The sequence below is a fragment of the Stenella coeruleoalba genome (genome assembly GCF_951394435.1).
Source record: "Stenella coeruleoalba genome assembly, chromosome: 20".
Classification (NCBI taxonomy): domain Eukaryota; kingdom Metazoa; phylum Chordata; class Mammalia; order Artiodactyla; family Delphinidae; genus Stenella; species Stenella coeruleoalba.
The window spans coordinates 7602583-7628123 of record NC_137166.1 but is presented as its reverse complement, the minus strand read 5'-3'; the positions used below and the strand labels follow the sequence as shown (position 1 = coordinate 7628123).

General features: G+C 45.1%; 1 protein-coding gene across 4 annotated transcripts in view; it reads right to left on the bottom strand.

The window, feature by feature from the left end:
* Positions 1 to 15863, bottom strand: part of CDYL2 (chromodomain Y like 2) — a 229254-nt gene extending 213391 nt beyond the window's left edge. For all 4 annotated transcript variants that reach the window (XR_013825174.1, XR_013825175.1, XR_013825176.1 and 1 more), the window contains exon 1: positions 15696 to 15863. Coding sequence is in view for 1 of the 4 variants with exons in the window: in XM_079906385.1 (XP_079762511.1) it covers positions 15696 to 15719 (24 nt within the window). In the remaining 3 variants the exon portion in view is untranslated. The remainder of the gene's footprint in view (positions 1 to 15695) is intronic.
* Between the last annotated feature and the right edge of the window lie 9678 nt (positions 15864 to 25541).

Here is a 25541-nt window from a genome sequence, read left to right as displayed (position 1 = left end):
CTGGGATTCTGTGTGAAGCACAGGTGCAGAAGAGTGCTAGCGCAGAAACATCACCTAGTAACAAAAGGAGGGAAGTTAGAAGGAAAACTACGGGCATCTTATAATTCACCAAGAGGTGAGAAGGAAAACTACAGGCATCTTATAAATTACCAAGAGGTGAGTACCTCAGATGACATCGTGTAGATCTTGGTTTTACCATCTGGTGGCTGTGAGCCTCAGTTTCTGAATCGTAAAATGGGGATACTACTAACTAGTGCGAATCCCACAGGAAGAACTAAACGAGATAATGCACATGACGATATACACAGTGTCTGGCACACTGAAAACACTCATTAAACACTATTATTACTGTTTTTACTATTATTAATAAGACTATTTTATACAAGAATCATAGGGAGTTACACCTCAAAAACCTCTTTATACATCAACCAGGATCAGAGATCTGATTTCTTCAAAAGATACACTAATTCATTAAGTCAAAAGCGAATGGGATTTGCAACAGCTTCCCAAAAAGTCAATGCCATAGACATAGCCACACAAGAGTTGGAGAGTGCGGGGGTAATAAAACATAGAAGTGCCTCAAGATTTCAAAGCCTTTGGAATCACTGCCATGTTTGATAACCAAGACAAGAAAACAATCTGTGACAATCCTACATGGTACTAAAATATACATCAATTTTGGAGAGAAAATTAGGTCAATAATTTGAAGAAGATCCATTATGTTTTTACATCCCAAAGGCAGCCATTGCGTGGTTCCTTTCCCCTTTTTATTAACTGCAAGACCCTTACCAAAGTCTGTTCCACAAACCACCATGTGTACCATATTCTCCAAAGTGAACGTGGTTTTAGGTGGCAATGCAGACAAGTAAACACAGCAATGTAACTATCAGGACACTAAAACGCTACCCATTCACGTTTTAATGCCAAAGGAGCTTGGGATTCCATGAGTTGATCTGACTTCCAACAGTTCATAAACGAGTCTGGATTTCCGGGAAAAGTTTAGATATCAAGGGCTCCCCATAATGTCAAGGCCTGTGATGTCAGTCGGTGAGGCAGGTCCTAACCCCATTCTCCATCAACAAGAGAATTAAACAAGGCTCAAGGCTGCGCGGAGCCTCACTGGCCTTCTTTACTAAGTCTTGCGTAAGAAAGTGATAATGACATCAAGATTTCCAAGGCAACTCTCCAGAGGAGTCTAGGAAGATATCATCTCTGTCTCATGGATGACACACTCAGCTTTTAGTGAAGACAAACAGCCACTTTTAGCATCTCCAGCACTTGTCTCCTTCAGAAGAGTAAAAGAGTCCCTCAATTCTGATCACTTGGTGGAAATGTTAGTGAAAGACTGAGCAGAGGACTTCAAAACTCTCCCCCAACTCCAAGATTCAATAATCCTTCGAATACAAGACTGTATTAGCTTTACTGATAACACAAAGTCGAATGCTGTCAGTGAGTTCTGCTTATGAGAAACCAAATAACTGTTAATTGATCAATAAAGACACAGAAAAGAGACTCAAGACTTAGACACCCTTAGGAAAACTGAAAGGTTGAAAATGACTTCCAGCTTCCTACAAAACAGACTGTAGAAATATCTGAGACAATTTCAACTTTCACGTAAATGAAAGACCTGCACAGGTTAATTCTTTCATTAGATTGTTTTCTGAGTCTTGCACTGGGCTAGGTGCTAAAGATGGAACAGGTCAGAGGGAATCAAAACTTACAAGCCAGTGGGAGATTCAGAGAATGAGCTAACACATTACCACCTATGAACACGAGTGCTGTGATGAGAGACGAACAGGGTTCTACAGGAGCCCAAAGAAAACCCTTGATGAGTCGGGGAAGTTTTGCCAAGAGCAACATCTCAGCTGAGACCTAAAGGCTGAGCAAGAATTAAGGAAGCAAAATTGTGGCAGGGCTGGTAATGAAGAGCGCCCAGTCGCTTGGGAGGGTGTGATTAAAGGACCGCACATGGAACATCAAGAACCGAGAGCAGAGCTCTCTGGATGGAATATCTGCTGTAACTGGAGAACTAGCAGAAGATGAGAAGGGGCCAAATCGCCACAGAGCCTATACATCACTTAAAGATACTTCATCCGGAGAGACAGTAGTAAAATGGGGATTTTAGAAAGACCTTTGGGTTTCCCCGGTGGCGCAGTGGTTAAGAATCCGCCTACCAATGCAGGGGACACGGATTCGAGCACTGGTCCGGGAAGATCCCACATGCCGCGAAGCAACTAAGCCTGTGCGCCACAACTACTGAGCCTGCGTCTAGAGCCTGCAAGCCACAATTACTGAGCCCTCGTGCCACAACTACTGAAGCCTGTGCACCTAGAGCCCACGCACCGCAACGAAGAGTAGCCCCCGCTCACTGCAACTAGAGAAAGCCCGCACACAGCAATGAAGACCCAACGCAGCCAAAAAATAACTCAATAAATTTATCAAAAAAAAAACCCTTTAAAATAAAAAGAAAGAAAGACCTTTGTGAGCGCAGTATGGAGAAAAGTTGAACTAGATGCATCGATATCAGCTGAGAGGTAGCAGAGTGACTGAAACAATGGAAGTTGTCTCCTGAATTAAAGTGGTGAGAGTGAACATGAAGAGAAAAGGACGGGCTCAAGAAATATTCAGGATGCGGCTTCAACAGAACACACATGATGACGGGGCAAAACAAAGGAGGCCATGTTTCTAGCTATGGAACAGGTGGATGGAGGTACTATTGAGGCTAGGAACAACAAAAGGAAAAGCACGTCTTACATAGGTTGAACATAAGTTCAATTTTGGATATACTGAGTTTAAAGAGCCCAAGAGGGTTAGATGGAGATCATCTCCGGAGCTCAGGGGAAAAAAAAAAAAAAACAGGCAAAGTGTCAGGGACTTGGGCATCACCTATATAGTCACTGTAGCACAATAAGAAAACAGAAGAACCTTCAGTCAACACTATTAAGAAGCTCCAAGTTTAAGGAACAGGCAGCAGGAGATGAGGACATAAAGGCAACCGAGGAGTGGTAGAGCCAGTCAAGGACAATGTCTCAAGAATAAGGGGTGGAGACCCAACAGAAATGACGGCCTGTGAAATACCTCCCCGCATGCGATCCTACGCTGCACGCTGGATGGAGAGATAAGGAATCACAAGCACGATCCCAACACGTGGCCAGTGTGTCAGTACTCAAGACCTGGGCTGCCCCAAGAAGCTGTCAAACGACAAATGATGTCTTTGGGAGGGACCAATAACCTAAACTACAACCTAGGTGACAGACATGTATTCTGGTGGATCCAGAGCAGACAGATTCACCCATCAATCAGTGAACGGCAAGAATTGATGGTATTGGATAACGTGATACTCCACCCAGGTCCCCTTTTCAGGGTCGATGTGCCCATCCCCTCAATTCTAGGAATATCCATGCTGCTAAAGACTCATAGATGTGCCCCTCAAAGGGAACTGCCCTCCGCCACAGGGAGCTGCCCTGCCCAACAATACATTCCCCCCACCGCCACCAAGGGGCAGCTTACCAGCAACAGCTGCCTGACTTAGGGATATGAAAGTCCAGTTCCCTGGCCTCAATATGGTACATTTCTGAAGAGCCATCCCAGCTCCCAAGCCTTCCTGAGGATCTGCTGAGACCTCAGTGTTAACCTCGCTGCTGGTCTGCTTCACCATCTGTCCCATCCTGCATTCCTCACTTCCTTACAGGTGTGTGTCCCAAGAGCATCCTTCAGTAATTCCTCTGGATACAATTCTCCAGTTCAGACCCCAGTTCTAGGCAGACCAACCTAAAACGGATGGTGCGTATCAAACTGGGCCACAACACTGAGGCTTGAGTAGAGAGGCAGAGCTGCCCATGGCAGAGGTGGCTGCAAACTGTAGGGCGGTCTTTGTATGTGTCAGCGTGAGAGGGGCCCTGTCACATGCAGCATTTAACAGAGAAGGGCCACTCTCAATCCAGTTGTCACCCACAATGAAGGACAATGACTTGAATGCTTGAATTCACCTTCAGGTACTTTTGTTACCTAATAAACCTATATAAGATCTGATGGAAGGCAAAATGGAAACTTGAATTTCAAGGACGATCTGAAGTAATCTTCGAAAAGGGCGAGAGGAAACAATAAAGGATGCTCACTCAAGAGAAAGCCGAGGTGGCCGAGGAGCATAGGTTTTGAATATTTTCAATGACTCATTCAACAAATATTTATTGAAAGATTATTATGTTCCCAACAAAGCGCCACAACTCGAGACGACAATCATGGAAGAAACAAGACATGGCCCCTGCCCTCACAGAGCTTAGAATCCAGCAGAAAATTCTGGAGTTCGGGAATGGAACCTTTTTCCCCCATCAAAATGGTTCCAGGAAACCTAACACATAAAATCAGATACATGGGATAACTTCTTAGTGGAGACGTGTCTTCTGTAAGTATAACATGACACTTCCTTATCGCTGAGTTAAGTCGTGAGAGCGATAAAACCTATTCTGATTAAGAGCAAAGTTTTTAAATGAGGTCTGAGGATGTAACTGTCTTCCAATGACAGCCTCGGCAATTTATTTCCGCATGTGGTTTGCTTGTCCGTAAGAAAATAATCTCTGATTTGCTACGAAAAGCAGCTGCAAGTGGTATCAGATTTGGTTCGGTTTCATAATCTCGCCTTGCCATCTCAGGGTGTCCTTCACTCTAACTGATCCTGAAGTCTGATGTTTGTTTCATGGTTGAACCTTTAACATACAACTGCTCACATCCTTTCTCTCAAATTTAAAAGTCAGGGCAGAAAGACCCAGAACTCTCAATAAACCCCCACCACCACCTTGTATACGATATAAAGAGACAAAGCTTTAGCCATTCAGTTATTGCCACACACTGATTATTACACCAGGACTAGAACATTCACCACCGCACCACCGGAACCTTGAGTGGTATTTAATGGAGTGAGGTGCATTGTGCTACAAAGTGTGTTTGCTTGTACACTTTCACGTGAGGAGATATGAACAGGCCTAAAAATTTTTAAGAACGTTGCAGACGTACAATGTTGCTAATACAGTGCATGTACTGGAAGTTCAAGTTATATGTCCAGAGATGGCAAGAAAAGCTGTATTCTGAGGTCTGCTTGCAAAAAACAGTTGAGCCGGCTGCCCCTTTTAACATACTAAAAACACTGCCTTGTGTTAAAAATGCGGTATATAAGCACATGTGGGCGTTAGGTTTTTTTCACGATCCCATTCTGAACAGCAGTTTAAAAGACGTTTGTGGCTGCAGCCCCACCATCTAGCATAGTTCTAGGCACGTAGTTACCAAACAATAAATATTTGATTGGTGGATTACGGAACAAAAATAACTATTTTTAAATAAAATTCAAATCCAGCATTTATATAAGATCCATGGTTTATTAGCAAGAGCCCTTGAGATACAATTTTTAGAACACTAGACTCAAAGACGAGGAAATGAAAATCAAAGAGGAAAATTCCCTGATCACGAATCTGAGAGTAGGGTGGTGGCCCCTCGGCAGGGGAACTCCTGGTGTGGCAGAGTGTGGCCCAGGGCCCCAGTCCCGCATACATGTCCCTCCAGTCTCCACAGTGATGCTTCTGTAAGTCACTGAGAAAGCAATGTGGTGACAGATTGACACTGGGGGGATTCCGGGAGGGACAGGATGACTGGAGTGAACGAAGAATATTTTTTATTTTTTACTATTTAACATTTTATTGATAAAAATATCTATGATTATAAACTGCATTAGGTTTTCTATTATCAAACACATGGTTAAGAGAAAGCAGGACATAAAATGACAAACTTATGGCTCTCCCAGGCTTCCCAGGAACCCGATCACAGCTTTATATAGGCCTGGTCAACGGATGGGCATCGCACCGGAGCAACAGGACCTTTGGAGGCATCTGCTTCCACCCAGTGGCTCAGGCTAACTGGGCAATGTCAGAGAGAGACAATTAGCTGGAAGGAGGGACAACAAGGCATGGATCAGGACCAAGAGGAGCTATCCCACAACCCCCATCATTCACTCAACGATCAGAGCAGACGCTAACTCAAGGCTGGGGTCAATTTCAGACCCAGAGGAGGCCTCCCCAGGGGTCCAACACCACCTCTGCCTGCCATCCCAAGCATGGCTCCAGGGAACAACTCCAAAAGACAAAGAAATGGCAGGATTCTTGGAGCTCTGGGCTTGCCCGTCTTCACACCTACATAAAAACAAGATGATGGGGCTTCCCTGGTGCTGCAGTGGTTTAGAGTCTGCCTGCCGATGCAGAGGACGCGGCTTCATGCCCCGGTCCGGGAAGATCCCACGTGCCGCAGAGCGGCTGGGCCCGTGAGCCATGGCCGCTGAGCCTGCGCGTCCAGAGCCTGTGCTCTGTGACGGGAGAGGCCACAACAGTGAGGGGCCCGCGTACCACAAAAAAAAACAAACAAACAAAAAAAACAAGATGATGACAGGTACCAAGAAGTACGGTATTTATGTGAAGAAGTAACAAGACTCAATCAGAAGGAGGAATTTCAAAAATGGAAGAGCTCTCATTTTACAGCAAAAGCCATCAAGGTTCATAAAGACTAAAAGACAGGTCTAGCTTCACAGTGTTACCAACTGGTGGTATGTGGGCGAGTACGCTGACCGTATCAATCAGGGTTCACTCAGAGAAGCTGAACCACTAGGAAATATACATTAAGAGATCTAACAAGGAACTGGCTTATGTAGTTGTGGAACTGGCTAGGGAAGTCTAAAGTCCATAAGGCAGGTCATTAGGAAGGGAAACCTGGAACTCTTCCAGGCTGAAGCTGCTATCCACAGATGGAATTTCTTCTTCTTCAGGTAAGCCTCCATTCTATTCTTAAGGCTTTTCAACTGACGGAATCAGGTCCACCCAGATTATCTAGAATAATCTCCCTTAAAGTCAACTGATTATGGACCTTAATCACATTTACAAAATACCCTCAGAGCAACACCTACTTTAGTGTTTGACTGAATAACTGACACATAAAACACCATCACATTCATTTATCAACAGCACCCCAGTGATCTCTCCTCTCAGAGACTTGCTAGTACAACAAACCCGTTAACGAAGAACTTTATCTCCTTGTACTCAATATATCAAGACCTTTTCCTTGATTAAATTTTATTTTGAAAGGTTCTGGGTGACGATATTAAACATGCTCTACTCTTTTTCTCCAGCTAAAATTACTGAAGACATTGGACCCAACTGTCATAGTTCAGCAGGAGAGACGTTTGTAGAATTCATGGAAAATCACTTCTTCTAAGAATGTAAGTCCAATAGCCCAAAGTGTGTATCACAATTTTTTGTTATCCAAGTCATCCAAAGTAGCAGAGCATGTATAGAACTAGGAGAATGGAGAAGGCTGATCCATTCTCCCACTTCACCCCTCGATACCACACTCACTCTCTCCTATCAAACTCAAGATTCTTTTTATTTTAATTGAAGACTAGTTGATTTACAATGTTGTATTAGTTTCTGGTGTACAGCACAGTGATATATTCTTTTTCAGAATCTTTTCCATATAGTTTACCATAAGATATTGTATATAGTTCCCCGTGTTATACAGTAGGACCTTGTTGTTTATCTATTTTACATATAGTAGTGTGTATCTGCTAATCCCAACCTCCGTATTTATCCATCCCCCACCGTTTCCTTTTGGTAACCATAAGTTTGTCTTCTATGTCTGAGTCTGTTTCTGCTTTGTCAATAAGTTCATTTGTACCACTTTTTTAGATTACACATATAAGCAATATCATATGATATGTCTTCCTCTGTCTGACTTACTTCACTTAGTATGATAATCTCTAGGTCCATCCACATTGCTGCAAATGGCATTATTTCATTCTTTTTTATGGTTGTCACACTCAAGATTCTTGAAAGTGTTAACCATGTAAGATATCTCTACATCCACATTCCACACACACACACACACACACACACCCCGTCACTGTCACACTGCAATCCAGCCCTCCCACCAGCACACTCTATGGAATATATCCCTTAAGGTTACCAATGACTTACTGGTTATTAAGCCCAAAGGACCCTGTTGACCCCTTTCATGAAATGCATTTTTCCACTGCCTTCCATAACAGCAAAGCCTCTTGTTTTTCCTTCTACCTCTCTTGCTATTCCTTGTAAATCTGATCTTCTTTCTCTTCTTCCATCCTGTAAATGTCCACTTTCTCCAGTCCTCCTCCATTGGACTCTCCTCGTGTTTATACCCTGTCCTTTGGCTTTCATTATAATCTATACACTAATGATTTCCAATCTCTATCTCCATGACTGATAACGCTTTTGAGTCTCAGGCTCACATGACCCACTGCTATGAACATCTATACCTGGATGTCCCACAAACACTCTGAACTCATTGTCCTTTCCACCGTCCCCACTTCCTCCACTCAATGCTTCTTCCTCAGGTCTCTACCTCCATGACTGGTTCCACCATCCACCTAATGGACCAAAACAGAAACCACAAAGTTATCCCACAACTCCTGCCTTTCCCTCAATCCCTACATACTGTCAGTCAAGTCTTACTTGAGCAGGGAAGAGGAGAGTACAGCTGAAAATCATATTTTCCAGCCTCCTTTGCAGCTAGGTGTGACCATATAATTATTCAGGCCAATGAGACGAAAGCAGGATTGCATGGAACTTCCAGCAGCTGTTTATAGAGGATGACTCAAGCCCCTCTCTCCCTCCTGTTTCCTCCAAGCTCTTACACAAAAGATGGCTAGAGCTCCATGGCCACCTTAGATCAAGCAGTGACCTTAAGGGTAGAAGCCACAGCTGAAGATGAAAGAGACAGAAGGAGCCTGATACCCTGAGAAGTTCATGGAGCATCACACTAACCCTGGACTGCCTAACTCCAAGTTTATTTCGTGTAAGAAAATAAACCTTGTTTAAGCCACTGTTACTGTACATTTTCTATTATAAGCAGCCAGACAAAATCCTGACTGGTATACGAAATTATGTCAATTCTTTTTAAATCTTTCAATTCCAACCATTTCTCTCCCTCTCTACTACCACTCCTTTGGTTCAAGTCGCCAATATCAGTTGTTTCAATTACTGAAAGAGCATATTAACTGGTCACCATACTTGTAGTCTTCCTCCAGACTAAGCCACTGTCCATTTCTGAGGGGCAATCTAAGATTATGTATCAACGGTGTTAAAAATGTTAGCATTCTTCAACCTAGAAATTTCACTTCTCAGAATTTATCCTCAGGAAAATGATAGGACGACACAAAATTATGTTCATGGAGGTTAATAACAGCAATATTTAAATGGTTTATAAATGGAAAATAATCTAGATGTCCAACAACAGGGGATCAGTTATACACAAAATAGTGCATCTATTCAAGTGAAAATTGGCCTGTCATTAAAAATCCCGATATGGAGTAATATTTTAAGATAGAAAGAAATGCTCATTTTATATATATATATATATATATATATATATATATATATATATATATATATATATGTATGTATGTATGTATGTATACATATATAAAAAAGGGTTATAAAACAATACGTACCCTATGTTCCAACTTGATATTTTAATTACATAAATACGTACAGAAAGTAATTTCACTCTTATATTTGTATCTATACCAAGAAAGCTATCATTTTAATTCAGATATCACATTAGTATTTAATAAACATCAAGTGTATGCTAAATGTATAATAATAGTTATCTTAGGTATTATAATTTTTTCTTTATGCTTGTATTTTTCCAAGATGCAACAATAAATACAAACTGCTTTCAAAAACAGAAAAGATAAATATTCTCAATAAGTCCTGCAAACCTGATCATGCTCATTTCCTAGTTCAAAGTTCTCCACAGTCATCACTTCCTCTGGAAAGCCTTCTCTCATTCCCCCAAGGCTGGTCCTCCCACGGTCTTAGAGAACCCCATCTTGCCCTGTACTAACACTCTTCCCACAGCACGGCAAACTGCCTACTTTCTTAACTATGCCTTGCACTAGACCATAGGTCCAGGGAGCACAATCTCATGTTTCCCTAGGATAGTGCCTGGGATATGTTTGGTGTTCTATTTATGTGAAATGAGCAAATGAATGATGGTGTTATGAATTCAGCCACATCTACACCTCTCTTCACCATCCAAGAGATGCCGAAAAGGACCCACATCTTTGGAAGCTAAATGTGTCTCCAATACTTAAGATCTTTGCTAATTACCATGCCTGAACCATCCCTTATCAATTGATCAGGCTGCAAGAAGCCATATAAACTCCTTTCAAGGACAGTTTAAGCCCCTGAAGAAATGATCTTATGTGATGAGGAATGACTTCACATAAAAGTCTATACTACTTGAAAACAAGCTGATATCTACCCACATGGGATCATTTAAAATAACTTTCAAAAGCTGGGAGAATCATACACCCATTCAATACTCCTCAGGTGCCTACCATGTGCCAAGAAATCGATTCAACTCATCCGATATATTTTCTTTGATGATATTTGCCTCTGCAAATACTGGTACAGAGATTCAAGAAGTTTTATCACTGACCATTTGTTCTGTGACTACACGTTTCACCTCAGGCACGAGTGGTAAGTAGGAGAATATGCCAATGTAACAAGTTGTGTTGATTCTTATGTGATTTTCATCGTTTGTTAATATTTTTAAGCAATCATAGGAAAGAGCTCTCACAAGGCAAGAGAAAGACAAAGATGTTTGAAGACCTTAGAACAAAGCTGGAAACGCACTCAAGTGCCTTCCTTTAATATGAGTAGGGGCCGATCGTGGCATCAAGCACTACTACCTTTCCACCATCTTAACTTGCCTAGCAATGCTGCAAATTACAGATGAAGAAGCTACAGAAAGATTTCTCTCCATACAGATGAATGCAGAGGGCTATGCTCTGGGCCAGATTTAATTTCAGTGAAAATGGTCTCTATTAGAAGAGAATGACATCTGTGATCTACAGAGAGAAGAAAGAAGCACAAGCCCAATTTGAAGACTGTAAAGGATGGACTGACCTGGGGAGGGCAAACACCAGCCTGGTGGAGATTTAACTGACCTGTATTTTTATTAGCTTTGGTTTTGTTTTTGTTCCTGGTTACGAAGTTCCAAATGTTTTCAGCAGTCAGCCTCAATCCTGTTTTTCCCATAAGCCTGTTATTTTCAGTGCGTGATTTTGCAGGACGCAGGGTGCGTATGTAGCGCTATAGCGGAGACACCAGTGTTCATCACTGCAGCAGCATGGATTTTTTTTTTTAACGTCTTTATTGGAGTATTATTGCTTTACAATGGCGTGTTAGTTTCTGCTTTATAACAAAGTGAATCAGTTATACATATGTTCCCATATCTCTTCCCTCTTGCGTCTCCCTCCCTCCCACCCCTCTAGCTGGTCACAAACCACCTAGCTGATCTGCCTGTGCTAGCAGCATCGATTTTTAACTAGAGTAAATTTCTTTCAACAAAACTAAAATCCTATTATTATTGTTATTTATTTTATTTGGAATGAAATGAAAGCAGTATTTTTTAATATATATACCCATTATTATGCATGTATTATATAAACATATATGTATATATTATATACATATGATATAAACACATACGTATTTATTAGATATGGATACATGCATGTATATCAATCCCCCCCCAAAAAAAAACACATGGCACATTTGATCCTTTTAAGATAGAACTTTGGGAAATATAAATCAACAGAATGTTGACAAACATCAGGAACTGACACTGCTAAGTCCATCTCGATAAATTCAACTTGGCCACTACCGACCTTCTCTATAGACATACAGCATTCTCTTTGAACATTTTTGCCAACAAAGTGGAGACCTCCTCCATAATGTCAGCTAATCACACGGGAGAGAGTATAAAATACCACCCAACAGCGACAGGGAAAGCCACAGGGTTGAAGCTTAGATGCATTCAATGAACGCATCTTTTAGTGAATAACCGTCTAGCTCTCTGGAAGGCGACTCAGTCAAACTTCCTTTCAGAGAGAACTGAGAGCCACCCCTACACATGGTATTACCACCACGGAGAGACCACAAGCCAGAGGAGAAAAGAGAACAGAGAGCAGCGCTCAACACAAGCATAACAAGGTCAGCCAAGGTTCTTTACCTATACTTAAGTCAGTCTTCTGTTCAGTGATTCAGTGAACAAGTATTTGAATGCACAAGGACACAGAGATGGACAAGACAACTGGGCTCCTTATTCCACTGATTATGTCTTCCTGACATCCAAGCATCTTAGCGAATGTTCACGAGCATCCTGGGGCTACAAACTCTAATGCCTACGGGAGCCAGATAAGTAATTTACGAGTGAAGCAGAAAGGGTACCTGGTACAAGGGAGCACTGGGACAATTATACACTAGACATCACGTGCCCCATCTAAAGGCATTCAAATCCAATTCTCTTATCTACCATCAAGGTGAGGCAAAACACACAGATAGCCTAGACGTGGCTCACAGATTACCATTTTATGACTCTTACGTTTAGCAAAATGTAGACCAGAGCATCTGGATAAGGAATTTCATTTTGCATCTAGATTATCTGATTTTAAAATGCTCAACCCATATTTAAGATCACCTTCCTATAGGTGATGGCTATAACATATCGGACGATGATGAGAACTCTGCTATAAGAGAAATAATCTATCAAGAACCAAAATTTTGGAAACTGAGTTTGATTCCATATTTCTTCATTATGACTGAAGAGTGCCATTACATAACATTACATAAACAAAGTTTTCATTTGTTGGTGTCTTTAAAATTAGCACCTATTCCTTAAAAGATGCTACTCAGGGAAGGTTTACTCTTTCCAATTTCACTGTCTGAAGCACCAAAGAGAAGTTGAAGAATCTCTACAATCCAAATCACATCTTCACCATAAAAGGTCAAGGATAGTGTCAGCAGACACACAGGTGAAATAAATCAATTACAAATGTAATAGTTCTTGCCCACTCAAAATGTGGGTTCTTGGTCAGAGGTTACAAGAAGCCATTTTATATACCCTTGAGTATAATATTTAATTAAAGTAATATGATAATTGAGAATGATGTCAGTTTTCCTTTTTTTTTTTTTCTCTAAAGGTCAACCAATGTACTGGATATTCCAAGATTTGTCCTTAAATCAACAAACTATTTTTTACACACACAACAGTTTTACAGTTACAAATATATATGCTAATGGACAGTTAGCACATCTTAATTGTTTTTAAAGCTAAATTTGGTCAACAAATTAAATTCCTCAGTGTGTGTTATGTAATGTAGACACAGGCTATAAAAATGTTGACATTGGTTATATATTCGTAATGCAATTTAGCCGTTTTAGTAATGACTGTGCAAATAATCAGCCACAGGAAAACTATTTTACATCTAGTACAATTACCTACTATCACAGAAGTAATTATTATTATTGTATTGTTTACTGAACTTCAATAAGAACTCGGTGAGGTGCTAAGATACTTCCAAGGCAGGTGTGAAAACTCCCCTCTTAACAGACTCATCTGGCAACTATAATTACCCATGTTAAGGAGGGCATTTCAGATGATCATTAAACAAGAAATTATCCCCAGAAGGTTCATAAGTTCCAAACTTTAAATGGAGAAATACTGACAGCTCCTAACGTGTCCTCCTAATTCCCTCTTGATGCAACTTTTCACCAGGCAAGGTCAGCAGCTCTAAGATGACTCAAGATCAATGGGTAGAAAAATCCATACTCCCAGCGAGATGAGCTTTGCCCCTGAACAATATCTACTTTTGGCCAATGCCCTGGTTATACTTCGGGAAGCTCAATCAAACATCCCATTTTACTGTGCTTCAACTTTCTTGGTTTCAGAAATTGCTCCACCATCTTAAAATAGGCAAAAGTGCTTGGATGACCCATTGGGCACAACCTGCCAAAGTTCTTCACCAGGTCTCTACCCAACTTCATCTTCTCTGTCAGCACAGGGATGAGGAAGGCAGTAGGGTAGAGAAGAGGTCAACCTGCAACATTCTTTCAAGGAACCCAGGAACATGTTAGCTGGATGGTTCAGCCCCAGCAAATATCATGGGGTTTCAGTCAGTATGTTCACCAGTGCGGTGGTCATCTGAATGCTTGACTGGGGCTGGAGGTTCTGCTTCTAAGGTGGCTCACAAACACAAGCTTGTTAAGCTAGTGCTGGTTGTTGGCAGGAGGTCTCAACTCCTCGCCACATGGACCTCTCCATAGGACTGGAGTGTCCTCTCATGACACCTGAGCCCACTAGTGGTCCATGACTGCGCCTCACCAAATCCAGAATCAACCAAAAGACCCTGGACTCACAGGAAGCTGAGATGCTACCTTGCCTGTTCTCCACTCTTCCTCTCTCACACCTGCCAGCAAATCCACCACCTGAAAAAGCTTCAGCTGTCCAGAAAGCCCAAAGGAAAAAAACCTCACTGTGGGTGAATCACCCCTATGGTCTCCTACCCAGAAGGCTAATTCCACCCCTTGGGGTGCTCATCTCAATTTAACCAAAAGCCTTGAGAACCAGGGCTAGTGTTAATCGATTTAAGCGCAGGGGAGTCCAGGTCCAGGCTGAACTCTGACTTGCTTCTTGGAGGATCAGCAGGCCTTTGGGATGAAGATGGCAGGTCTCTTAGCTTCCTTATCCTGAACCTTCTCTTGGGGCCAACAGCTCTTTCGGGCATTCTCCCCAGGGAAAGGGGGTTGCTTCTTGTTTTGTCCACTTGTCGGGAATCCAAAAGCAGTAACTGTTGTATCCAGAGCTAGTAAAACCTAGCTCCCAGAGGCCATGGCTATTTATCCACTGTTTCAAAGATGCCAGACTAATGTCTTCGTTGAGCACTTTTGAGACGCTTTCAAAGTATCCGATGCTGGCCACTAACCTGTGTGGACCTGGAGACAGGTATCCACCGAGGGTGACGTAGAGCGTTGGAAGCTGGGCTCACATCCCATGTCCTCTAGCAACGTGCTACCACCCACCTCCGCCTTCCATGTGCTCTTCCTTCCACCGAAGGCCCTCTACAGCGCCCCCTCTCGCCCCCAGTGAGCACGACACCCGCAAGGACCGCCCCCACGCCCCAGCCCCGAGCCCGTGGCGGGGGCAGCAGGTGGGAGGAGGGGGGAGGTGGCCTGGTGGCCCCGGGGAGCGATTTGGCGGGTGCCTCCCGAACTCCCCACCCGGCCGCCCCCTCCGCGGCCGCCCCCGCAGGACCCCGCCTCGGCCCGGCCGGGCTCCGCTCCGTCGGCCCGCCCCCATCCCCTCCCGCGCCCCCGGCCCAGCCCGGGCCGCGCACCCCCGGCCCCGCACCCCCGCCGGCCGCCGCGCGGCCCCCCGCATTCCCGGCACGTCCGGCGCCGACTTTTACCTGTACTTTCTGCACTCGAGGCGGCTCGTCGGGCGAGAAACACCTCCCCGGGACCGCTACCTCCCCCGCCCCGGCTCCGCCCGGCTTCCTCCTTCCCCTCCAAGGCCGCAAAGTAGATGGAGTAAGAGAGTGTGTGTGCGAGAGAAAGAGAAAGAGGGAGCGGGCGCGGGCGCCGCGGGAGGGCGGGCGGGCGGCGGGCGGGAGGCGCGCCCGGCCCCCGCCGCCCTCCGGCCGCCGCCGCCGCCGCCGCGGGCTCGGCAACTCCGGCTCGCGCCTGGCCCCGGCCCCGGCCCGGTCCCCGCCGCCCGCCGTCCGCCCGCCGCCCGCCGCCCGCGGGCTGGGGCCGGCCCGCGCACCCACGTCCCCGTACCTCGTAAAGGTCCCCAGAAGCCATGCCAGGCTGCGGAACTTGGCTCGCCGGGTGTGCGCGTCTGCTCGCTCGCGCCCTCCGTGCGTGTGCGCGAGGGGGGCAGTGTGCGCGTGTGTGTGTGCGCGCGTGTGTGTGTGAGTGTGTGTGTGGTGTGTTGAGTAAACTGTGTTTTTGCAGAATGACAGGCTTGGGGGCTGCCTATGCGCAGAATCAGAGCGGGCGGCGGCGGGGCTGGCGTAACCGGCAGCGGCGGCGGCGGCGGCGGCGGCACGAGCGCGGGCAGCAGCGACGGCCGCGCAGCGCGCCCGGGAGGCACAGACGCGGCCCGAGCGCTGCGGCCCCCACGACCCGGCGACCCGGCGGCGGTGGCTGCGGCGGGCAACGGCTCGCCCCGGCGCCGCCTGCAGGAAGCCGCCCCGCGCCCGCCGCCGGCCCGGACGCTGCTGCCACTGGGCGAGTCCCCGCCCCCCGGGAGCCCGGCCCGGCCCCCCGGGCGGGGGGGGCGGGGGCGGCTGCCCGGCCGCGCCCCAGGGGACCAGTCCCGGAGCCGGGGAGCGCCCGGGCCCGCCCCGCCGCCCCGGGCTAGCCCCGGAGGCGGCCGGCGGGGCCCCCCGGGGGTGGCGGGCCAGGTACCCGCCGGGCGCACCCGGCCCCGGCTGCGAAGGGGCGGCCGGAGGCAGGTAGAGGGCTTCGGGGCGCGGCGGGGAAGGGGCCGCCGGCAGGCTCGGCAAGCCCGGGGGCCTCCCCTCTCGCCCCCAACCCCCACGAGGGAGTGGGCGCCGCCCGGGGAGACGCGGCCCTCCCCAGCTGCATAGCCCCTCCCTCCAGTCTGGTTAGTGAGATGTGGAGGCCACAGGAGGAGGGACGCAATGGCCCGTCCAGAGGCGCCCGAGAGAGCCAGTACTGCACCCCGGTCAACCCTGGAAAGTCTTTAGAGCCGGGCGTGGCCTTCCCGCAACCACCCCCAGCCCCCATTCATTCACTCATCCATTATTCAACAAACATCTTCCAATGTCTACCCAACTGCACCGTGTCCCTGGTAGGCACGACGGGGACCCTGCCCACAAGGGAGTTTGAATCCAAGTGGAGAGATGAAACACGCGCACGTGAGGCGGATTCAATCGCTCAGCCAAAAGGAGCTCCTACTATGTGATAGGCTCCAGAGCTGGAGGGACTCTGAAATCCAAATGAGTTCTTAAGTTACCTCTTCCTACTTCACTGTGGACAAGTGGTCACCTTTCTGTTTAAAGATGCAGTTGACTGAGGACTTGGGAAGGCAGGCTGTTCTGAAATTGGAAGAAAGGTCTTCCTCATCCTAGCCCAAAAAATGCCCAGTTGGTCTCTTTCTCCAGCTGTGATGTGGACTTAACTCACATCCTCCCTCCGTCTTTTCCTATTTGTGAGACTTTGGACAAGTTACTTTACCCATCTGAGCCTTGCTTTCCTCATCTCTAAATTGGAGATGGTAATACACACCTAAGGTGATGTGAGAATTGAAGAGAGGATCACTGTATACATGAAGTGGCCTAACCCAGCAGAATTCCATAAAGTTATTTGTGTCTGTACTTGAACCCTGAACTGCCCTTATGGAGAGGGAGATGGCAAAGGGGAATTATAACAAGAGGAAGGGTTTAATCCAGACGTTATCAAATTTTTAAAAGTCACCACATTTTTCAATTAAAAATTCCACAGAATCTGGACCACAGGGTTTTCATGTCTGGCTCATTCCAGGACACATGAGTTTGCATATGCTGTTCCCTCTGCCTAGAATGTCCTTCCACACTGAATCCATCTGGAAAACTGTTCCTGCAGCGGCTTGTTTATCTTTGTATCACAAGCATGGCAATGTGATCACTATTCCTATTCCTGGCAGAGTGGGTACACAATGAATGTTTGTAGATTATACCAATACAACAGATTTTATACCAGTTTGTAGTTAAAATCCCATATTACTATGATGGGGGGGAAGGGTGAGGGTGTGGAAATAAATAAAGTGTATTTGGTTTAGAAACTGTGGAGATTGTCATAGCAGTTCTCTTCCCTTTTCATACTGATATTTTCCCCATGGTGATTGTTTTAAATAATAATAATAATAAGCAGCTCTCTATCTGTAGGTCACAAAACAAATTATAATGATCCTTAATTTGTACTTGGGAATAAATGCACCACCATAGCATGAGGATGTAATTTGGAAGTAGAAGACAAGAAAGAAACTGGGTTTGGAAATAATACGCTCAACCAAATTTGAATATATAATCAGTAGTTTTACAAAAACACCAAAAACTTCACTTGTGCTGGCCAAGAACTCCCTGGGGATGTGAGCACAGTTTGAAAAAACCTTCGTCTAGACAACAATTGTTTACGGAGTTCAGAGAAGGAGATACTAACTGCGGATTGGCATGCTCGGGGAGTATTTTATGGAGGAGATAGTGTTGTAATGGACCTCGAAGACTCATAGAAAAGGAGAGACTTTGGAGAAAGAGGTAAGTGTAGCTGGTGGGCAGTGCTGCAATGGGATGGACGTTAGAAGACTAGAAGATTGATTCGTGGAAGTCACAGCACATTGTAAAATGAACGTGGCTCTGTTTGTGGAGAGTCTTGAATACCAAGCTAAGAAGCTTGCAATTTAGCTAGTCCGCAGTGGAAAACTGGTTGAAGACTTCTGAATCCATCAAAAGCATGTGGCAATCAAAAGTTGTGTTAGAAGACAAATTCTAGAAGAAATATGAAAAATGGACTGCAGGGGTTGAGGTTAGAGGCAGGGAGACCAGGTGCAGTGGACCACGGTGATAGAGGTAGAAATGAAGAAGAAAAACTGGATTTACAAGATGTTCTGAAGGAAGGACCCGCTGGCCACAGACTTTCCTTATGGCTACTCCACCTACTTCCATAAAGTATTTGATCCACATCCACAGGACTTGATGACTAACAGGATGTGTGTGTGTGTGTTTGGAATTGAGGGAGGGGGTGAGCAACTAAGGAAAGAAAGGATACAGAGATGACTAAGGTTTTAAACTGAGTGAGCGCCCCATCTGTCATAACACCATGTTTTTTTTGTCGTTGTTTGTTTTGGTTTTTTGCGGTACGAGGGCCTCTCACTGCTGTGGCCTCTCCCGTTGCGGAGCACAGGCTCCGGACGCGCAGGCTCAGCGGCCATGGCTCACGGGCCCAGCTGCTCCGCAACATGTGGGATCTTCCAGGACCGGGGCATGAAGCCGTGTCCCCTGCATCGGCAGGCGGACTCTCAACCACTGCACCACCAGGGAAGCCCTCCCATAACACCATTTTATTTTGAGCTTGCCCCCAGACCATTGCTGGCTTCTGGAAAAGCTTCCTAAAGGATGAAGAGAAGGTTCTTCACCCTCTGCGGGAAGGTCAGCCCAACCAATGGACAGAGCTGCTCCAGGTTCTTCGGATGACATACAACCATTGTTGCTCATGGAGAATGGAAGTTAACTACTATCTTCCACAAAGTGGGATAGACTCTTCATACTAGTCATAATCAAGGACAGCTGATAGAAACTCAAACTAATTTAAAACAAAGAGAGAATTTACTGACTCACGTAGATTAGAAAAAGATGGAATTGCTCTCAGCGTTGGCTGGATTCAAGGTCTCAAAGGATATAAAATGGAGTCTCTCACTCTGCCTCTCCCCCTTTCCTGGACCCTTTCCTGTTGAAGATGCTGGACCCTTTCCTGTTGAAGATGGACTTCCTCCAGGCATCTGAGAATATGGCACCTGGCAGCTCACATCATCCCAGCTTAAAGACCTCATAGAGTATTTCGAAATCCCAGGGAAAGGCTCTGCTCGGCTGATGTACATCATATGTTCTTGTCTTGGCCCAATTACTGTAGCCAGTCACTGACAGTGCTCAGCTTACGTCACATGCCCACCTATGGGGCAGGAAGACCGGAATGACTGGTAGTTTTACCAGCACTACCTGCTTGGAATTGACGATGAGCAGAAGCCCAAAGGAACAGGGGAATGGATGCTGGGAAGATAGATATTCACTATATTCTAGAACAAGCCTGGGGCAGAAAGGGAACTTAGAAGCAAGGGCAGTGGCTGCCTAGAACATGGCCTTGCAATAGACCAAGAACAGCCAGTTTAATATCCAAGGACAGATTGTATCCACTGCCCTGACAGAGCCACTACCACATTAGAAAGCGGCAATCTTCTCCTTCTGATATCACTTGAGACCTGATCTTGACCTCCTGTATAGTGGGACGGTTGAACATTTCTGCTCTAGATTCAGATCGCCTGGGTTCCAATTCCTGCCTCATCACCGCTAGGTGTATGCTATGACACTCTTTACTTAACCTCTCTGTCCTTCCATTTCCAAAAGTATTTGTTATTTATTGCTACACGATAAATTATCCCCAAAACTTAGTGGCTTAAAACAAAAGGTATTTCTTAGCTCACAGTTTCTGTAGGTTACGGATATCAGAAGCAGCTTAGCTGAGCCCACGCTCAAGGAGAGATGAGTTAGCTTCCACCTTCTAAAGGGAGGACCATCAAAGAACTTGTGGACATATTTTCAAACCACCACACTACGTCTGTAAATTGAGGTGATAGCTAACCTATAGAGTTTTTGGAGAATTAGATAAGATAATCCATGCAAGGCACCTGCCACTAATAACGGCTGAATAATGGTATCTGTTATAATTAATATTACAACTACTACTACCAGTTTCAAACTTGTATGTGTCACTAATATGTCTGAATGTTCAAGATTCCTGTAGAAAGGCATTAAATCAAAACTGAGTATTGTTTTCAAGCCACATAGAAACCCTTGTTACTAACTAAACTTTATTTTTAGCATTCATTTTAAAACATTTTACTTCAATGGTAATGATAATAACGATAGTAATTGAAGTAAAGTCATACTTATTCAGCGTCTACAGCACGTTAGTTATGATTCTCACTGAACAAAACTAATAATGCCCTGCCCTCAAGGAGCTTACAGTACAGTGGAGGAGACAGTGAAGAAAACAAGAAAACAACATACATATGTAATATTATTTCCCGGACTGATAACCACAAAGAAAAATGAAGCCAGTTAAAGAGACAGAAAGGAACTGACATGGGTGTATGCTTGGAAGAGCATACTGGTTTAGATAAGGTGGTTAGCTAAGACCTCACTAAGGTGATGACATTTGAGCTGAAACCCAAAAGAAAGTGAAAGAGAACACAAAGCAAATCAGAGGACAGAGAATGTCAGAGAAAACAGCAAAGGCAAAGCCCTGGGGCTGAAGAAGCTTGGTATGTTCAAGGTCCAGCCATTAAGCATGGTGGCTGAAGCTGAGTGAGCCAGAACACAGGTAGAGGTCAGGCCGGGAGCTAACGGAGGACCAGATGATAGATAGATAGATAGATAGATAGATAGATAGATAGATAGGACCTGGTAGGCCATGTAAAGAACTGAGATTCCACTCTCAGTGATGTGAGAGGTCATTGGGGAAGCTGTGAACAAGGGGATGATATGGTTGGATCACTTGGCTCCCGGGTAGAGACTGGAATGAAGAGGAACAACAGGGCTGCTGGACACCATGCCGGAAGTGCAGGTATAAGATCCTCGTGGTGTGGACTAAGCGGGAAAGTGTCAAAGAGAAGTGGTTGGATGGGAGGTGTAGAGGGGGATGAGTGGGCTATGAGGAACTTAGAAGAATCCTAAATTTTTGGTCTGAGTGTCTGGGAGAATGGAGGTGCCATTTACTGAGACGTGGAAAACTGGGGAGAAATGTGATTGGTAGGTATTTGTATTTGTATTAGGCCTGGGTGTGGGGAAATCAATAGTTCAGTTTTAGAACATGCTAATTGTGCGATATGTTTAGACATCCAAGTGGACGCGAATGGGGATTCAATAATGTGAATCAGAGGGGCTTCCCTGGTGGCGCAGTGGTTGAGAGTCCGCCTGCCGACGCAGGGGATGCAGGTTCGTGCCCCGGTCCGGGAAGATCACACGTGCTGCGGAGTGGCTGGGCCCGTGAGCCATGGCCACTGAGCCTGTGCATCCGGAGCCTGTGCTCCGCAACGGGAGAGGCCACAACAATGAGAGGCCCACGTACCACAAAAAAATAATACTAATAATAATGTGAATCAGAAACTGAGGCTAGATATGGTGGCAGTGGTCAGCACACAAATGGTAAGGGCTGGGCACAGACCTGGAAGGAAAGGGGGCCTAGGACGGAGCCCTAGAGCAGTTTAACATTTAGAGGTCAGGAAGAGGGTGAGGAACCAGCAAAGGAGTCTGAGAAGGGGTGATTGAAATAGGAGGGAATCAAGAGAGTGTTGTGTCCCAAAGCCAAGTGAGAGACAGAGGACAGATCATTAAATGTCTGTGGGAGGCTGGGTGAGAAGAGGACTGATCATAGCATCTGGCAACGCGGAGATATTTGGTGGCCCTGACAGGACCCGTTTTGGTGGAGCAGGAAAGTTGAAAGTTAGACTGAAGTGAGTTCAAGAGACTTAGGCAGAGAGGAAGTACAGATGGTGAGCACAGGTTACTCATTCAAGGCCTTTTGCTATAAACAGCAGAGAAGTGGGTCAGTAGATGGAGGGGGGCATCAGATGCAGGAAGGGTTTTTAATACAGACGATATGATAACATGTCTGTAGAATGATAGGAATGACACAGTAATGAGGAGGAAATTGTTATGCAGTAAAGAGAAGAATTGCAGGAACAGGGTCCTTGAAAAGGCCAATGGAGAAGGGATGCAAAAGGCCAAAGTGGAGGGGCTAGACTTAGGAGCACAGAGTCCATCTGTACTGGATTGAATAGTGTCCCCCTAAAATTTGTGTCCACCCAGAACCCCAGAACATGACCTTATTTGCAGGTGTAATTAGTTAAGATGAGGTCATACATGATTCAGGTTGGCCCTAAACCAATAACTAGTGTCTTTAAAATAGAGACAGAGACCAATAGGGAGAATGCCATGTGACAATGGAAACAATGATGGGAGAAATGTGTCTCAAAGTCAAGGAATGCCAAGGACTGCCAGCAATCACCAGAGGCTAGGAAGGAAGAATTCTTCCCCAGAGCCATTGCAGTGAGTGTGGTCCAGCTGACACCTTGATTTCAGAATTCTAGCCCCCAGTACTGCGAGAGAATACATTTTTGTTGCTTTCAGCCATCAGGTTTGTGGTAAGTTGTTATGGCAGCCACGGGAAACTAATACATCATTCTCTGGAAGAATAAAGCAGGCCAAGTGCGTGGCTGCATATGAAGTCACTGGCAGGTTTGGAGCTCTCTTCTATTACAGTAAGTCCCCTACATACGGACCTTCAAGTTGCGAACTTTCAAAGATGCGAACGTGTTTTCACATGTCCAATCACACAAGGCATTAGTGAAATTGCAGCTTCCCTCTATCTCCTATTGCTGACAATCCTTCAGCTCTACCATCTCCCACCTCCTCTCCCTCCTCCAGTCAGTAACTCTTCTTGCCTGTTCCCTCAATGCCAGTCCCTGTATGCCAGCTGTCGTACTGGACTACTGTACTTTTCAAGGTACTGTACTGTAAGATTAAAAATGTTGTCTTTATTTTTTGTGTTTGTTTTTTATGTATTATTTGTGCAAAAAGTATTATAAACCTATTACAGCACAGTACTAATAGCCGATTGTGTTAGTTGGGCACCTAGGCTAACTTTGTTGGACTTACAAACACGCTCTCAGAATGAAACTTGTTCATATGTAAGGGATTTACTGTATTTCTATATTCCCCATGAAATGAGCCATGAAATCATCAGATGAAAGTGAGGGGTATCAGATAGGGAAATATGATTTGACTGGAACAATACTTCTTTAATCTGTTGTCCCCCCAGTATTATTAAGAACACCCCCTTTCCCTCCTCAGGCTATCTAGATTTAGACCAAACCTGTATCGTTTTTCTAGTGTTAGATGTTTGAAGACAGATTTTAAAATATAAAAAGTTGACTTGGGGAGAAGAGAGGACTGAATAGGAAAATAGAGAGGTGTTGCTGGGAGGTACGGAGGGCCCACTGGATATCTGTGATCAGAAGTTAATTAGACCAGTCAGACCAGTCAGCAAGGTTGTCCTTTATCCAATAACTTTCCGTTGTTCAGGGCAAGCTGGGCATTGCGTTTAAGCAAGGGTGGGGTTTGCCATGTGAGTTCAATGGAAGGAGAGAGAGGAAATGGAGTTAAGAGTATATGTAAGGAAGTGATTGTAATGAAAGGATGATGGTGACCGAACCTAAGCTAGATAAGGAGGCATGTGACAACGTGGGGGCCGTGTAGAGATGATACAAACAAAATTGTTGGTCAGTGAATTGGTACAAAGATTGTTCGAGTGAGGACTGTTGCAGGTAACAAGAGCTCTTGAAATGGTGCAGTGAGTGATGGCAGTGACCGCTCACCTCGAGCTGCATGGTTTTGTTTCAGTTTTTTTTTTTTTTTTGGTCACACCACCCAACTCGTGGGATCTTAGTTCCCCGACCGCGGATCGAACCCGTACCCCCGTGCAGTGGAAACACAGAGTCCTAACCACTGGACCGCCAGGGAAGTCCCCACATGCTTTCCACGTATGACCATCTTTTGTTTCCACCGCCTCTTTCTTGTCTCCTCTACTCACACGGTAAGGACCTACTGTTGTCCCAGCAGGACAGAGGCGGGATCCATGTTCAGAACCTTGAAGACCTTAAGAACAGAGGGTGAATCCGAGGTAAGAACTGAGGGTTGGAAAAGATCACAGATATTGGGGCTGGAAGAGGGGCTGAGAAAAGAGAGAAGGAGAAGGAAAAGGAAGGACCTTCCAGAAACCCAACCGAGATAGTCTTTGAATGACCTTAACTGAAAGGAAAAGTAAAGAAATGTGTTGAGCTGTTTACAGACTCAGGTGATTTTCAGTGGAGTGAATCTGCCTTTTCTTCTACACATTGTATGCAGAACTGAATTATTATATGCATATTGTACCATTTTATCATTTCAACAAGAGAAAAACAATTGGCCCTATTTTACAGATGTAAGAAATAAAGGTCATAACCCTGGAGATATGCTCCAGAAAGGGAAGGTAGACCTTCTGTCGCCTGAAGTAGGCCCAGATTCCCTGTGGGCTATGTGCACAGGAAAAAGTTATTTCTTGCAGAGCCCACCGGGGAGAAAGAAAACCCAAGTGTTTGGCTTTAAGCCTTAACTAAGAAATTGGTCCTGTGGTTTTGAAATCTTGGAGTAGGAAATGGGTGAATATTGGGAAGCAAAAAGTATCAGTTTTTTAGTTGTGTGTCTGTGTGTGTGCGTGTGCGTGTGCGTGTGTGTGTGTGTTGTAAGAAGAAGGAACGTGGACTTAGATTTATTGGCCCAACACTCCTTTGTGTAAGAAGATCAAAATGCAATGTTTTTTGTACATAGTATATCAGTGACATGACTGTGAAGCAGATATGTCTATCAGTGTAGCTTCAAGTGACTAAACTCTATCAGAGGATCTCAACTTTTGCTCTCAAGACCCATTGACACTCTTCAGCAAGACTGGGAACGCCAAAGAGCTTGTGTTTACAAGTGTCTACTGTTATTCACTGTATTGGATATTAAGTTGAAAAAATTTTAAAACCAGAGTTCACACACAAAAATAACACACAAGCACACACTCCTGTTAGCCACCAGAGGAATACAGTTGTCTAGAATCATGAAACTTCTAGAAAAGTACTCCATACACTAGTGAGAGAATGAGAGTGAAAAAGGCAAAAATATCTTGGTATTATTACGGAAATAGTTTTGACCGTATGAATCCCCGAAATGATTTCAGGGATCCTGAGGGACCTGGAACACTCTTTGAGAATTGCAATTCTACAGAATTATGTAAAAGGCTATCTCTGTTGTGGGTAAAGTT